Source organism: Brassica napus, chromosome A7, assembly GCF_020379485.1.
Source record: "Brassica napus cultivar Da-Ae chromosome A7, Da-Ae, whole genome shotgun sequence".
Taxonomy (NCBI): Eukaryota; Viridiplantae; Streptophyta; class Magnoliopsida; order Brassicales; family Brassicaceae; genus Brassica; species Brassica napus.
In genome coordinates, this window is record NC_063440.1 from 23,727,290 (window position 1) to 23,741,476 (window position 14,187).

At 34.8% G+C, this 14,187-nt stretch overlaps 3 protein-coding genes and 1 non-coding gene across 4 annotated transcripts; 1 reads left to right on the forward strand and 3 right to left on the reverse strand.

Moving 5' to 3' along the window:
- Window positions 1-1,925: 1,925 nt before the first annotated feature.
- Window positions 1,926-5,791, reverse strand: LOC106357190. Its single transcript, XM_013796867.3, has 4 exons — window positions 3,457-5,791; window positions 2,620-3,361; window positions 2,285-2,518; window positions 1,926-2,190 (listed from the first exon to the last, which is right to left on the reverse strand). The coding sequence occupies exons 2-4, from the start codon at window positions 3,357-3,359 to the stop codon at window positions 2,082-2,084; spliced, it is 1,083 nt and encodes a 360-aa protein (XP_013652321.1). The 5' UTR covers window positions 3,360-3,361; window positions 3,457-5,791; the 3' UTR covers window positions 1,926-2,081.
- On the forward strand, window positions 4,429-4,502 carry TRNAN-GUU. Its single transcript has one exon. It is a non-coding gene; the product is annotated as a tRNA-Asn (tRNA).
- A 222-nt stretch (window positions 5,792-6,013) lies between the features above and the next one.
- LOC106354058 (PLASMODESMATA CALLOSE-BINDING PROTEIN 4-like) lies at window positions 6,014-8,002 on the reverse strand. Its single transcript, XM_013793904.3, has 4 exons — window positions 7,734-8,002; window positions 7,163-7,402; window positions 7,050-7,077; window positions 6,014-6,642 (listed from the first exon to the last, which is right to left on the reverse strand). Exons 1-4 carry the CDS (start codon window positions 7,783-7,785, stop codon window positions 6,264-6,266), a joined length of 699 nt encoding a protein of 232 aa, XP_013649358.2. The 5' UTR covers window positions 7,786-8,002; the 3' UTR covers window positions 6,014-6,263.
- A 1,981-nt stretch (window positions 8,003-9,983) lies between these two features.
- Window positions 9,984-13,732, reverse strand: LOC106357191 (probable WRKY transcription factor 57). Its single transcript, XM_013796868.3, has 4 exons — window positions 12,869-13,732; window positions 11,950-12,093; window positions 11,437-11,810; window positions 9,984-10,310 (listed from the first exon to the last, which is right to left on the reverse strand). The coding sequence occupies exons 1-3, from the start codon at window positions 13,234-13,236 to the stop codon at window positions 11,438-11,440; spliced, it is 885 nt and encodes a 294-aa protein (XP_013652322.2). The 5' UTR covers window positions 13,237-13,732; the 3' UTR covers window positions 9,984-10,310; window position 11,437.
- Between the last annotated feature and the right edge of the window lie 455 nt (window positions 13,733-14,187).

Here is a 14,187-nt window from a genome sequence, read left to right on the forward strand (position 1 = left end):
GATCACTTCTGTGGAGTCAAGATACCTATGTATAATTAACAAAAATAAACGTGCCTGAGCACGGGAAAATCACATCGTCTACTTTTATTAGAATAAATACTCTATATATTTCAATTTTTTCTAAATTTATTTTAAATGCATATTTTACTTTTAACCTGTCGCTCTAAAATTTTAGGAGTATATAATCTACAAACATCTCAAGTTTTTAGAAGAGAAGTGTAGAATTTAAGTTCAACTCCCTTATCTTATTTCTACACCGAGTATAATCTGTAATCTATGAATAATCATTACTAAATATGAAAAGTATAGTCACCAAATATTTTAAAAAAATAAACAAACCTTATATATTTCCATATATGATTAAAACCATTTTTTCCATAAAATAAACTTAATCCCTTGTTATGTTGACTGGTCACCAATTGTTTTTTTTTCTCAACTCATCAAGTGTTTTATATTGCTTTTCACAAACTTAGAAACTTATGCGACTTGTTTGTTGACAATTGAATAAAGCTATACGACCTGGACACACACAGGTCACCGAGTATCACTTGATGAGTTTGTGGTCGAGCAAGACATGAAATGAACTAGGCCTCAGCATATTTACTGACAGCCGAACCGGAACTGAACCGAGAATAGTACCCGCATATCCGAATACAGTTTATATATCTAAAAGTATTAGTTATTTTAATTTAAACATTAACAAGTATTCTAAAAACATTATTTATACACCAAACTACCCGAAAAAAGGGATTATCCAAATATTTTTATCTAAAATATTTAAAATGATTTGAATTACTCTAAAGAACTGACCCGGATAATTTTCATTTAAACTATTAAAATTTATCCGAATTACCCAATTTTTGACCTGTAAAAACAAAATTTATGTATTTTTAATCCAAATTATCCAAAATTAAGCGAAAACCCGGAACCGAACTGGGAACCAAAATTTTATTGGATATTAGCCGGTTTTTATATTTGTTACCTGAACCGAACCGAAACCAAAATAATAGAACCGAAACCGAACGTAATTTCATAAATAACTGAACGGTTTCTATATCTCTAAAACCGAAAAATCAAAAATCAAAAGAACCGAACCGAACATCCGTACCTAAAATGAACCATTGTTGTTTTCTTCAAGTAGAGTAACACTCTGGTTATCTAGGATTTTCGTTGGTTTTCTGATTTAATTTGTCTGGTTTTTTATTTTATCTGATTGTACTTGGTAAACCACTAACCATTTTCGGTTTAGGACAAAAGTAATATTATAGTATAGATATATCCTACTATATATTAATGGAGAAGTCAAAAAGTAATTTTTGCTTACATGTGACCGTTGCTGAAATCTTAAGAAAATTTTATAATTTGATTGGTTCAAGCCAAATATTTAGTATCTTCCGTATATTTGGTATTCAGTTTAGTTTGTACGAATAGTAAAATTTTGGAATTGTAGTTGATTTTTTGAAAATGAATACTTGCTGTTTCAAATATTTGCTAAAAATGATTGATTTGCAAATTGCTTACCTTTTTTATTACTTGTTACTTGAAAATTAGTTGCAAGTTATTTGATTATTATTAGTAAGTTATTTGATAATTCGTTGGAGTTTAAAGCTAAATAACTTTATTAGTATATAAAGAATATTTCATTATTTTTCCTATGTTTAAGATTTGTTTTTAATTTTGAAAAAGAAAAAGAAAATATTAATATTTTGATTAAATGAGCTTAGTATGAGTATGAAAATTGAACACATTTTAAAAAGTTAGTGTATTAAAATGGACAAAATAAGTTGATATATTAAACTGTATAGCAAAAAAAAAAACTGAAGTATTAAGGAGGTCAACAAAAAATTTAGTTATGAAATTTTCTTCCTTTTTTTTGGTAGCTGTTCTTAATAAGCAAGAATATTTATTTTCCTGCTTCATCTGAGTTGATGAAAAAAAAAGAAAATCATATTGTTGTTCTTCTTTTCTTGACAACTGTTCTCAGTCTTAATAAGCAAGAAACACTTATATCTGTGTAAAATCTAAATTTTCTTTTAATCCCTTTAGCTACAGAAAAAAAACATAGTGGGTAGTAATCTAAACTAAGAAGCACAACAAGGAAAGCAACAGAACCAATTATGAGATGTTTTGGACTCTGCCTTCTGTGGTTTCTGCATAGCTATCTCATCATCTATTAACTTCTTTGAAGAACTGTAGCAACACACAAAAGAAACCACTGTTTGTTAAACTTTTCAGTTGAAACAATCATTGTCTAAAGAGCAGAAGCCTGGTAATAGCAATGTACCTTGAACAGCAGCAAAAGAACCAGCTACAAGAAGAGAAGCAGCATTGGGGCAGTCCGCAGCAGCACAAACAATATTTTAGACGCTTGCAACAAGAGATGTCGTAATCACTATTTGGCCATTGGCAACAAGAGAAGCACGGTCCAGTGTCCTTGCAACACAACCAAGAACATCTCTTCTTCTGCTGCTGTGTATTCTTTTTCTTCACCTTCTTTTTCTTCTTCTTCTTTTTTGTTCTGTATTAAAAAGAAAAACAAATACTCAAAACATAAGTTCTTGCTTCTTGCAACCAAAAACTATTACAATGAGATGATGTGTGAAGTAACAACAAACTCACATTGGAGATGAAACTGACTGCGTGCTGCTTGGCGCTTCGTCTGAGTTATCACCAAGGTTCCTCCACGATACCTCCGAGGTTGAAGATTTATCATCACTGTCACTTTCTAACAACTCACTCGCTTTGTCCTCCAAATCAAAGCTCTTCCCAATATCGGAAGAGTCAACAGGAACATCGACAGAAGGGCAGAAAGACAATAGCTCACTCGATTTCAAAAGCTCTCCAGCCTTGAAGTCACGGTAACTAAACAACTCATCTCTTGTTATCCCGTTATCACCTATGCTGAGACTAAACAGAGAATCATTCGAGACCGCGCTCAAGTTTCTCTCCAAGATCGGTAAAGAGTTTCTCTGGGAGACTTGGTCAGATCCTTCTCTATCCATTAACTGAACAGAAGGAGACGAAAGAAGCGCAGGCTCTACTGATGATGCATGCGTCACACCAGAGACTTGTGACCCAAATGTGTTTGATGAGCTTTGTAACTCTGATAGTTTCCTTTCTTTTGCATTGTTATTCCCTGAGGAAGATGATGAAGACAAGGAAGGAGATGCAGGTATGCTGTTGGTGATCTCTGGATCTGCCTTGAGACGAGCATCACTGACCATAGCAATGCTCCCCAACTGGAACAAAACAGGCTTCTCATCATTCCCTCCTTTATTGGTTGGTCTTGGATCACCTTTTCTATGCTTCTTTAGATTAAAACCCTTTTTATTGTGTCCTTTCTTATGATTCTTTTCCATTGCTGAAAAGCAAAAAAGAACGAAAAACTATGTCATGTTCTACATTATTCAACAGCATGTCCAATGAATATCTATCCAAAGTTCAAATGAACCCTACCTTGTGCTTTACAGGCAATGGCTGCCTTCGTTAGTAATCTTTTCCTCCGTCTATAAATCAAATGGAAATGAGCAAAAGGTTCTAAGAACGAATAGGTTGATAAGTATTGACCTCAATGAAAGGAAGAACGTCTAAATACATAAAACAGTTAAAAGTTTGTGTTCTTCTTGAGGCTGGAACAATGACCAATCCATCAAACAGTTAATACATAAAACACAAAACAAAAGGATAAAATCCTTAAGGGTCAAAGGTTTGAACAAAATGAAAGAGTTAATCCATTTGGTCTTTTTTTTCTCCAGAATTCTTTAAAACCAAGGGTATTCCTATAATGTAGGGATTAGCTCTCCTTTAATAAAAGCCAATCTTTTTTAACTAAAAACTTTTTCCTAATCAAGTTGCTCCTCATATTAGCAATGCCACGTGTCAAAACACTATCTAGAGACAATCAATATCTTTTGTCCTTCTGTCCTGAAAACTTTTGTTCTCAGCTTCTTGTGAATCTCCCTCCGTGAATGCTTTCTTATACCCAAAATCTTCATCTCCTGAGATTTCTCTCACTTGCATCAACGAACCCTCCTTTGACCAATACCTTCAACCAAAGCCAAAGCTTTCACCAGTTTCATTGATTCAATGAGCGTAGAGACAGTCTCTAAATCAAGCGAAATGGGATCTTTCTCGATGACGTAAGGAGCGGGGAGCGACGGAGCGCTTGAGCCTGTGTGAGTACGTAGGGAATCGTATTCTTGGAGACGTTTGTGGGAGAAGAGAGAAGGTTCGAGGAAAGAGTAAAGGGAATGACTTTCTGGAGAAGACGAATAAAAGACGTTGGATTGAAGTTATAACTTATAAGAGTTTTTCTAGACATTTGTATTTTGGATCAGTCTCTGGTTTGAGTGAAATGACATTCCCTCCATATTCAATTTACTTAAACTATTAAAACTAAATTGTTTATAGACATATGTGACCAATCAAGCTGGAATAGCTCAGTTGGTTAGAGCGTGTGGCTGTTAACCACAAGGTCGGAGGTTCGACCCCTCCTTCTAGCGGTTTTTGTTCTTTTTGAGGATATTACTCTTACAGGCCCAGAAAAGTTAAGATAAAAAGCCATACAAAAACCATAGCCAGTAGGCAGACAAGCCCAGCTTCTTCCTACTCAGTTGAAGCAAAAGTGGAATATTTTGGCAAATTATTATATAATAACTAGAAAGCCCATATTAGACTTATTCTTTCACATTTTTACCGTAAATTTTCTTTTTCCTTCTTTTCTTAACTTTTTTTTTTTGAGTTAATCACAGTTTCTTTGCGAAATCAACTGACTAATCTATGGGCTCCAAAAATGCCTACATTTATAAATTTTTTGGTGGTCCACAGGAATCGAATTGCAGATTCACCGTATTAGAATTATCTTTCACGGGACATTAGCCCAACCTCAGTTGATTTTTTTCTTAACTTAGACATGACAAACTTCGTTCATACTGATTACTGTATATATTTCTAGTTAAAATGTCTTTTTTTTTTTGGATTTGATACCACCAACTCTATCCAGTCGACAAAAAAAAATGATACCACCAACTCTTGATACCATGTCAAAACGATATACTATATATGTTATATAGATAGTTAACTCGAACTATATATAAAAGAAGTTCATGTGAAAATAGATGAAGTATTGAACCAGACTAGATGCCCGCCAGCTTGTATATGTAGAAACCACCTAAAATCACATTAAAAAAAAAATCATTAGCCTAGTTGGTTAGATAAAGCTTTGTCTATATAACTCGAGCTCGAGGATGGTGTAAACACACTAGAGATATAGAAAAGGAGATGCATGCATAATATTCGAATACTAATAATCGAAAGGAACCTTTAAGAATCAGTTTGAAAATGGAGGGATGCGATAGAAAGCAGCAGCTTTGGAAAGATATTGGTATCAGATTCTTGGCCACTACTAGCCGCACCCGATTCCCGAACTCGTCCCTCATAAACCAATTTTTACATACAAAAAGAATCCAAATATTCTAAAAGTAATTCAAACTCCAGCACTTCTTATTTTTATATATGGTTAGGTGCAATTCTTTGGGAAGCCAAAAATTGATTAACTCGTCGCCCATCTTGTGTATGAAACCTAATAGCCGCAATCATTATGTTAAACACTTTCTTTTTGCTAAACATTATGTTAACACTTTATAAGATCATACGCGTCTCTCCTTCCAACGTTACCCACACAGTGGTATGAGAACACATTGAACAGAACAAAACCCACGCCGAAAGAGACAGTTCCTTTGATCGTTAGCTAATAAAGCCCTCCCGACATCATTTTTTTTTTCTTTTCTAACGGCAACAGTAGTAGTACAAAATCCTCGAGTCTTTTTGTTTAACAAGTTCGTTTATAATTTTCCAAGTCCAAGATGGTTGACAATATACAAGACATCATCTCTACTACTACTACTCGTTTCTATTTATAGGGTAATCTTGAGTTATAAACCAAGGACCAAATGTCACATGTTTTGGTCATTTAAACCGCAATTAAAACCATGTTGATAATGGAGAGACATGATGGTACGTACTAAAAGATAAACGATTCAAAGAAACAAAAGGGCATCTCATCCTCCGAATTTACAAAATAAAAGAAATATTACTAGCTAGCTACTTGCATGATGTCTCTCGGCCAAACCTAATAGTAAACCCCAGTTCGAACCCTACAAAAGACAAAAGTGAACGAAAAAAAAAGAGATATAGCAGCTCTATCCGATTTGCGCAACCCCCATAAGCCGTTGGCAAAATCTCAGCCCAACCGTGACTGTTTTTTAAACCACAAGCATAATAGCTACACCGGTTAGAAAGAAGAAGGCAGTGTTAGTTCGGACTGAGATCTTCTCTCCAGCGTTCGGATCGCCGAATCCCCCGCTCCCGGTCGGTCCAAGAGTAGTGCCAGGGAACACGGAAGATGAAGACGAAGTTGGCATTCCGTTTGCTGGCGTGCCGGAATTTGGCATGCCAGTGGAAGGAGTCCCCGTGGTTGGCATTCCGGCAGTAGGTGTCCCGGTCGACGGAGTCCCGGTGGATGGGAAGCCACTGGTTGGAGTCCCCGTGGTTGGTGTCCCAGTGCTTGGGGTTCCTGTGGTTGGTGTTCCAGTGCTTGGGGTTCCTGTGGTGGGAGTCCCAGTGGACGGGGTCCCACTAGAGCTGCAAAAGTAGTCAAAAACTTCAGTGATTATTTGTCGGAAGATAATTGAATGGTTTATTAAAAGATTAACTGGTAATACACATCTGGATCATGTGAATGATTGTTTGTTTTTTTATATGCTTTTTGAATTTTAGTAAAGGTGAAATGAACAGAAATGAATGTTCGTTTGGTCTTAAATCACTATCATTGTGTCTCCCAAAATTTTCAATTTAATAAAGTAATTCAGATTTTAATAAAATAATAAGTCGGTAGTAAAGAAAAAATATCAAATTTAATCTAACCCACAAATCCCAAAATATCTTTATGTTAATTAATGGAGGCTAAGAATCAAACATTACTAAACTCATCAGTTCTACACTTAAACTAAAACAACTAACAAGAACTAATAAAGAGAAACAGAACATACCTGGAACCAGTTAAACAGCTTGAAGCAGCTGCAAGATTTTGAAATTTTGAGTTTTAATATCAGCTCTAAAAATGGAAATATGATCACAAAAGAGGGTAAAGAAGTTTATGTACTTGACGGAGGGGAGGTAGAGATAACGGCGGCGCCGTTAAAGTCACAGGTGGCACCGGAGGAAGCTTTCTTCTGGTAGTAACTGTTGACGGCGACGTCGCAGTGGTTTTTGACGGTGTTAGGCTGGAAACAAGCTCCGTTCTGCTGGATCTGAGAGCAGTCAGCTCCTGCTCCACATGCATAATCTATGGCTTTCTGAAGCACTTGCTCGTTCCCGTCTTTGCATACACAATACGCAGCATCTTTTCAAGCCAAAAACATCAGACCATTAGAACTAAATAAAGACACAAGCTGATTTTAAAGTTTTTTTATTTATTAGATTTAGATTTAAAAAAAAAAAAAGAGTTGGTTTTTAATTTTTTTTGCAGACAAGTTTTAGGAGATTTAGACAAGAGATCTCATACTAAGTTTAAGATAGATTCATTAGACATACTTTTCAGAACTGACACAAAAGAGAATATAGTGACAACATGAGCAATTTCAATCAAATCTAAACATTTTTGCAGGTAGAAGACAAAGAAACAAATAAAAATCAGAGATGAAGAATAAAACAGAGGATATAGAAGAGCTTACTTGAATAGGTAATCATGGAGAGAACCAGACACAGAGGAAGTAAAACCGACATGACTGTGTTGATTTTTTTAGTCGTGAGAGAAGAATCTTTTAAGAAATATAGCTCAGATCCAACTTGTTTTTTTAGGTTTCAGAGATCCTTTGAGACGAGTGTCTTTGTGAGAGAAAGAGAGTTCTAGACAATAGCGGCAAGTGTGAAGGTGTGTTAAATATAGACGACCATTGTGTGTGTCCCAACACTTTCACTCTTTTCTGCTACATTGTTTTTTAGATTTATGTTCTTAAACACATATTAATCAAAATTTAAAATAACAATCAGTAGTACGTTTTCACAGTAGGTGAAAATAAAAAGAATCAAGTGATTTTTCTTCTTTTAACAAAAGTGTAAGGTAAAAAAAATGAGTAAACAAAATGCTAAAGGTACATGAACCAATGTGGTTTCTTCATAGAGGATTAAAAATTAAAGCATTTTTGTCTGGTAGTGTAGTGTTTGTGAAAAATATTCGAAAGATTATAGTAAAAAGGGTACTAGGATTCTTCTTTATTTACCAATTGTGCCACCTCGATTTACGTATCTCAGATGAGTTCTTTTGAAACACCTGTCCTTAGTGTAATAAAAACTCATTTATTTAGCAACGGTCAAAAGTCACGCCCATAAATATGGGATTAGTGAGACCACATAGTAACAAATTGTTATAACCGATTATGTACTTTTATTTATTTCTAATTACCAACGTTTTATAATATAGTTTCTATACAAACTTGATTTATACTTTTTCCTCTACAAAAACTACACGTACAAATTCAATTCATCTACTCCTCCCAAAAGTTAAGGCTGGATTTCTTAAAGAAAACATTTTTAAAAAACATTTTTAAAAACTTTATATATTTCTAATTACCAACGTTTTATAATATAGTTTCTATACAAACTTGATTTATACTTTTTCCTCTACAAAAACTACACGTACAAATTCAATTCATCTACTCCTCCCAAAAGTTAAGGCTGGATTTCTTAGAGCATCTCCAAAGGGACTCTATTTTTTCCTCTATAATTTACACTAAAATAGAGTAACTCTATTATAGAGTTGAATTTGCTCCAATGGTTCACTCTATAATAGAGTTACTCTATAATAGAGTGAAATATAGAGTAATCTTATTTTTTTACTCCAAATATGGAGTAAAAAAATAAGATTACTCTATATTTCACTCTATTATAGAGTAACTCTATTATAGAGTGAACCATTGGAGCAAATTCAACTCTATAATAGAGTTACTCTATTTTAGAGTGAAATATAGAGAAAATTATAGAGTACCACTGGAGATGTTCTAAAAGAAAACATTTTTAAGGAGACGCAGTTTTGTTGAGGACAATACCTAACGGTAACAAATAAAAAAGAGAGAGGAAATATTTGCTCAAGAAGAAAAAAAAAGGAAATAAACTCAGAGAATTGGGGACTGAGCCATGTGCTCAAGACAACCTTTGCCGTCATGCTACGACACTTGGCACGCCACACACAAGTACACACGAAAGTAGTAGAGTTTTTCTTCTTTTCTTGGTTTTTAAAATAATTTTCTATGTTTGTGTGGACACTCTTGAAAACAGCAGAGCTGGTGAAAGTCGGTGCCGCAGCTTTTGAGTGAAACATATCTATGAAATAAGATTTCAGTTTCGAACATCATTTTGGGCTTTCCCTCATGTACTCCTAAGCCCATGGAAACTTGTTGGGCCGTTACTTCTGTAAATATATATGCCTTTTGTGGTTACTATGGATTCTGGGTAATCCAGAGACCTTGTTAACTGGATGTATTAAGCATCGTGAGAACGGGAGTATGTGTACAGTGTAAGCTCTTCTATCTTATGCGCTACGCCATATTTGAAATTTGATTATCAGAAATTATATTTGTGTCGTTAAGTATGCAAAATTATTGTAGGTTTCAACATTGCTGTTTATTTTGTGGATTGGTGTATGATATAACTGTTTGTAGTTCATTGTGATTGTATTATAATGAGATTATTGGTTATATGAATCGTTTTTTTTTTCACCAAAGCAATAAGATTCTTTTTTCTTCAATTTGAATTGGAGATGTTCAAGATATAGAGTTGCAATCCTTTTCTTTTTTTTTTGTCAACAATCATTTTCCTTTAACACAGATATAGTTACACTTTCAATCTTTAAAGTTGATAAAGGTAAACTTAAAATATCACCCTAAATAAAGATAAAAATCTAAAGTAATTATAACACTCAGACAAAGAAAAAAAAGATTAGCAAATATTAAGTATCGGAATTTGCTCCACGTTTTTTGTTCCTTAAGTGCACATACATGCAATAACTTTAATATAAGTCAGCAGATATATTAAAGTTAAGTTACATCAAAATTATGCTATACATTTATACCTTAAGAATCTGCAATCCGTCCGGTGATGAGACACCATGATCAACAATGAATAATATGTAGAGATATCTGCTTACAACCCATTGTGGCCATATAATTTTCCGGTCTGCAATATCTTCTGGAATGAGTTAGCACCTCCTTAGCTATTGTCACCAAGATTATGATGGTTTGCTATAAAGGCACCTGCTTGGAGAATATATCATACAAGAAGACATGCATATATGTCATTTTATCTTGAAAAATATAGCATATATAAGCACATCCCCTGTATACTGAATATATATTGAGTTTCTGCTGATGCGAATGGTGTATAATTTGTCATGTGATTAATATAGCTTTCTTTCTTATAGCATATGTTCCAAGTCAATATTGTACGTAAGATGCTCATATATTTCTTCTTATTCAGTTTTCTCACCCTTTTTTCTTTCTTGCTGTCTTTAGCTAAAACAGAAAGCATTTATTCCTGTGACCTAACATATCACCCCTCAAAACTTATACAACATATATATGCCGCATGCATATGCATCTCATGTACACGTACATATAATACAAGTTGATGCACCAGGACACATATTAATGCACATGCAGTTGAGTTAAATTAAATACACAGAAAATTAAGGTTTGTATATAAATGTAAAAGGGGAGATCCAGCATCAGAGTGACACTGAGTGGAGTAGTTGAGATTCGTTATTAATATTTGTTGACATTTCTATAATCTTGCCGACCCAATTCGGGCTCATCTCTACCTCACATAAGTAAGCCTATATATGCCTTATAGCAAGAGGAGTAAGACAGAAGGCACTACTATACACCAGTGCTTGATCCTAATGCAATCACTAGTTAATAATAATAATATATAGATATAGATAGAGCGAGAGGCAATCATCCACTATTCGTGTATGCATTATCCAGCTTTTATTTATGTGCTCAGTAAAAATGAATAATTGAAAAAGCACTAGCCGACATATCGATCAAGTGATCTAAATTGTTGTTGATCACGGGATAGATATATGAGTCAGTTGAATCAATGATTACACTTACACTATACTGATTCTCACATAATACATCAGGTAGACTTGCTTCTGTCAAAGCATGGAAATTTTCTCCCACTTTAAGATATCTCTTGATTTGGTTTTAAATTTCAGACTAGTAAGAAAGTAACCCTTCATGCATCTGTGGTCCATTTAAAGTAATAAACCCTTGCTAACCAAAAAATATAATTATTCTATCTTTTTTATAGAATTCACTCCTGACCGTATATATATAATATAGACAAGCACTAACAAATAAAAATATATAGGAGCTTTACCTCAAGGATTGCGCATGGTTTGAGGTACAATATCACCAAGTAGGCCTTCTTCTGATGGATTAATAGACGACACTGCAGCAGGTCCATCTTCAGTAGTAGACTGGGGTAATAACCGCGGTGAAGATGTACTGTCTCTGTGAAGTTGATGGAGGTCTTGGTAGTAATAAGGATTTGGCAAAGGAAGAGGGAGATGATGATGATGGGATGTAAAATTATGAGGGTCGTGAGCTGTGAGGATTCCGCCACGAGGGAATCCAATAGTTTGGTGACAATGTTGTCCTTCGTATGTTGTTATTACTATCGATGGATCTTCAGATGATCGTTCCACTCTCTTCTTCACTGTGCATCTGCTGTTCGTGCATCTATAGTAGCTCCTATATATACAACAAACAACAATAAAAGCTGTTTGGCATCTACTGATCTAAGTGTGATGGACCATGTCTATATGAAATTTTTCTTTAGCTAATATATTAAGTATATAACAACAGTTTAAGATGATGATAGCTAAGAGACCTTGGAAATGGGCTATTTTTGACAGCTTTCTGTCCATACTTACGCCATCGATATCCATCTTCAAGATTATCTACATCACTCTTGGTCATGAATGCGAATCTAGGTTGCCGGATCCGCTTTTGAGCCTGCTTCTTCTCCTTCTTTCTACAAGAAAAAACATCAAAAGATTATGAGTATATTGACCATGCATCCTAAATCACAGAGCAACCAACCAATCAGCCAAAAGATCTCAAAATCAAACTACCACAAAATTTAAAGAGCACAAAAATTGTGGAGCTTTACTAATACTTTCATTAACTTCAACACATACATGCACGAAAACCGGTACTTGAGTTCATGATCATGAGCATTGCCATTTAACGATGTAAAATCATACTTATCTGCACTCATTGTGGACTCCTAAACCCTACATATCAATTAGCTATTTAACACTTGCTATACTATGTACGATAATATGATTAAAAACGTCGAGACACTTTTGACCGAACGTTAGTTTAATAAAAAGAAAGGACGAGGAGGAGAAAAGGAGATGTAGAGTAGAGTGCACGCTTAATATCACACAGCCGCAATAGCGGCGATGTAGTGTTGTTCATCATCATTGTCCCCCCCCCCCCCCCCCCCCCCCCCATTTGCCACCGACGATTCATCATCATAAAAACTACTGAAATTCACAATACTCTGCTAAATTATTTGTACGAAAGATTCTATTCTCCATTTTCCTTGCGATGCGAAAAAACGTTAGAGATTAATTATAAATGGATTTTATTCGTTTATGGCTTTGGCCCCAAGTTTAAAAAAAAACCCTCCCCACCACCATCATCAAAGTCCAAAGATGATGAGTAAATTACGATCGGACCCCTCCAAGAAAAAGACCCACGTGTTTCTCGTCTCATCACTAATAGGGAGAAAAAAAACTAACGGTGTTTCCGGTGTTTTAGGGGTTGAGTTATCCGTTGGACCCTCGCTTGAACTGGAGGTAGCCGAAGGATTATTAGAGGTCGAGACAACAGAAGCAGTAGCGGCAGCGACGGTTGAGGAATGGGAAGAAGCTGGAATTGGGTCAGGCGTTGCTGTGGTGGTGACGGAAGATGGGACAGTGGAGGTTGGTGGTAAACAGGGATCGAAACGGAGATTGTGATGATTGTCGGAGGAAGAAGCGTGGAGGTTCCAGCCAAAGTCAGAGAGGATACTAGAAGTGTCTCTGTTGAAAAAGACAGAATCTGGAGCTGTAAGTTGTCTCCAAGCGGAGTCTTCGTTGCTCAGATCGGGATCTTTAGGATCGGTCATGATAATATCTTGAGAGAGGTAGAGAGGAAGAGAGAGAAAGCTAGGGTTTGTTTGCGATTGGAAGAGAGAGAGAAGAAAAGAGTTAAACTTTGTAGAAACCCCGTTTTAAAGTGTAGTGTCTCGTCAAACACCGATCAGACTATGTCTTTTTCTCTCTAGAAAGATTTTTTCTTTATTTTAAAAAGATAGTGAAATTTGAATACTAAATAATAATAATTCTTTTTTTTTGACAACTAAATAATAATAATTCATGAGAGAGATATGAGTGAAAAAATGGAACGGGGGAGAAAAAATTAGTATGTTTTAATCTAAGGGGAAAGTGGGCCCCTAATATGCTTTTCCTCCTAGATCGACGCCTATTACAGGAGTCGGATTCGCATTTAATCTTTCTTTATTTTCTTCTTGCCAAAAATAATTGACATATGTCAATTATTTTAATTTTCTGCTAAAAATGTTAATGTCATAAATGAAAGTTTGATTTTACAATGGTTTATATGTCAATTATAAAGAATAAAATATGTTTTTTAAACTTTGTATATGTATATATGTTTGTTTTATAGTTGTACTTCAGAGTTACATACACATACCCTGTTCGAAATGTATTTAAATAGCTATTATATGAGTCATTCTCTTATCTTTGTTTGTTGAAGGGAAGTTTTTACTTACAAGTATCACAGACTTGTTATTGGTCTTTTGATAGACGAGTAAAAAAAAAGGTAAAGACTCAGTTTGATTTTTTCCTTTAAGAAAAAGAAGCATAATTAACAACTTAATAAAGTGTTTATTTAATTTTGATTGGAAATTTAGTTAATTAAAGTTGTCGACATGACAAGAATCTAACGAATGTGATCCACAAACACTTAAGCGACCACGTGGACCTTCTCCATCCTCATCATTATCTTACAACCATATTCTAACATGTATTTTCGACTGTTATTCCTTATTTCCAGC

Excerpts from the sequence above, each read along its gene's own strand:
- LOC106357191 (XM_013796868.3), bottom strand. The coding sequence starts at position 13,236 with ATGACCGATCCTAAAGATCCCGATCTGAGCAACGAAGACTCCGCTTGG. Across the intron at positions 12,094-12,868 it reads CCTAAAACACCGGAAACACC|AAAGAAGGAGAAGAAGCAGG; the intron begins GTTAGTTTTTTT and ends TTTTTCTTGTAG. Across the intron at positions 11,811-11,949 it reads AAAAATAGCCCATTTCCAAG|GAGCTACTATAGATGCACGA; the intron begins GTCTCTTAGCTA and ends TTGTATATATAG.
- LOC106354058 (XM_013793904.3), bottom strand. The coding sequence starts at position 7,785 with ATGTCGGTTTTACTTCCTCTGTGTCTGGTTCTCTCCATGATTACCTAT. Across the intron at positions 7,403-7,733 it reads CTCCATGATTACCTATTCAA|ATGCTGCGTATTGTGTATGC; the intron begins GTAAGCTCTTCT and ends TGGCTTGAAAAG. Across the intron at positions 6,643-7,049 it reads AGCTGTTTAACTGGTTCCAG|CTCTAGTGGGACCCCGTCCA; the intron begins GTATGTTCTGTT and ends CTACTTTTGCAG.
- LOC106357190 (XM_013796867.3), bottom strand. The coding sequence starts at position 3,359 with ATGGAAAAGAATCATAAGAAAGGACACAATAAAAAGGGTTTTAATCTA. Across the intron at positions 2,519-2,619 it reads CAGTCAGTTTCATCTCCAAT|AACAAAAAAGAAGAAGAAGA; the intron begins GTGAGTTTGTTG and ends TTTTTAATACAG. Across the intron at positions 2,191-2,284 it reads TTCTTTTGCTGCTGTTCAAG|TTCTTCAAAGAAGTTAATAG; the intron begins GTACATTGCTAT and ends GTGTTGCTACAG.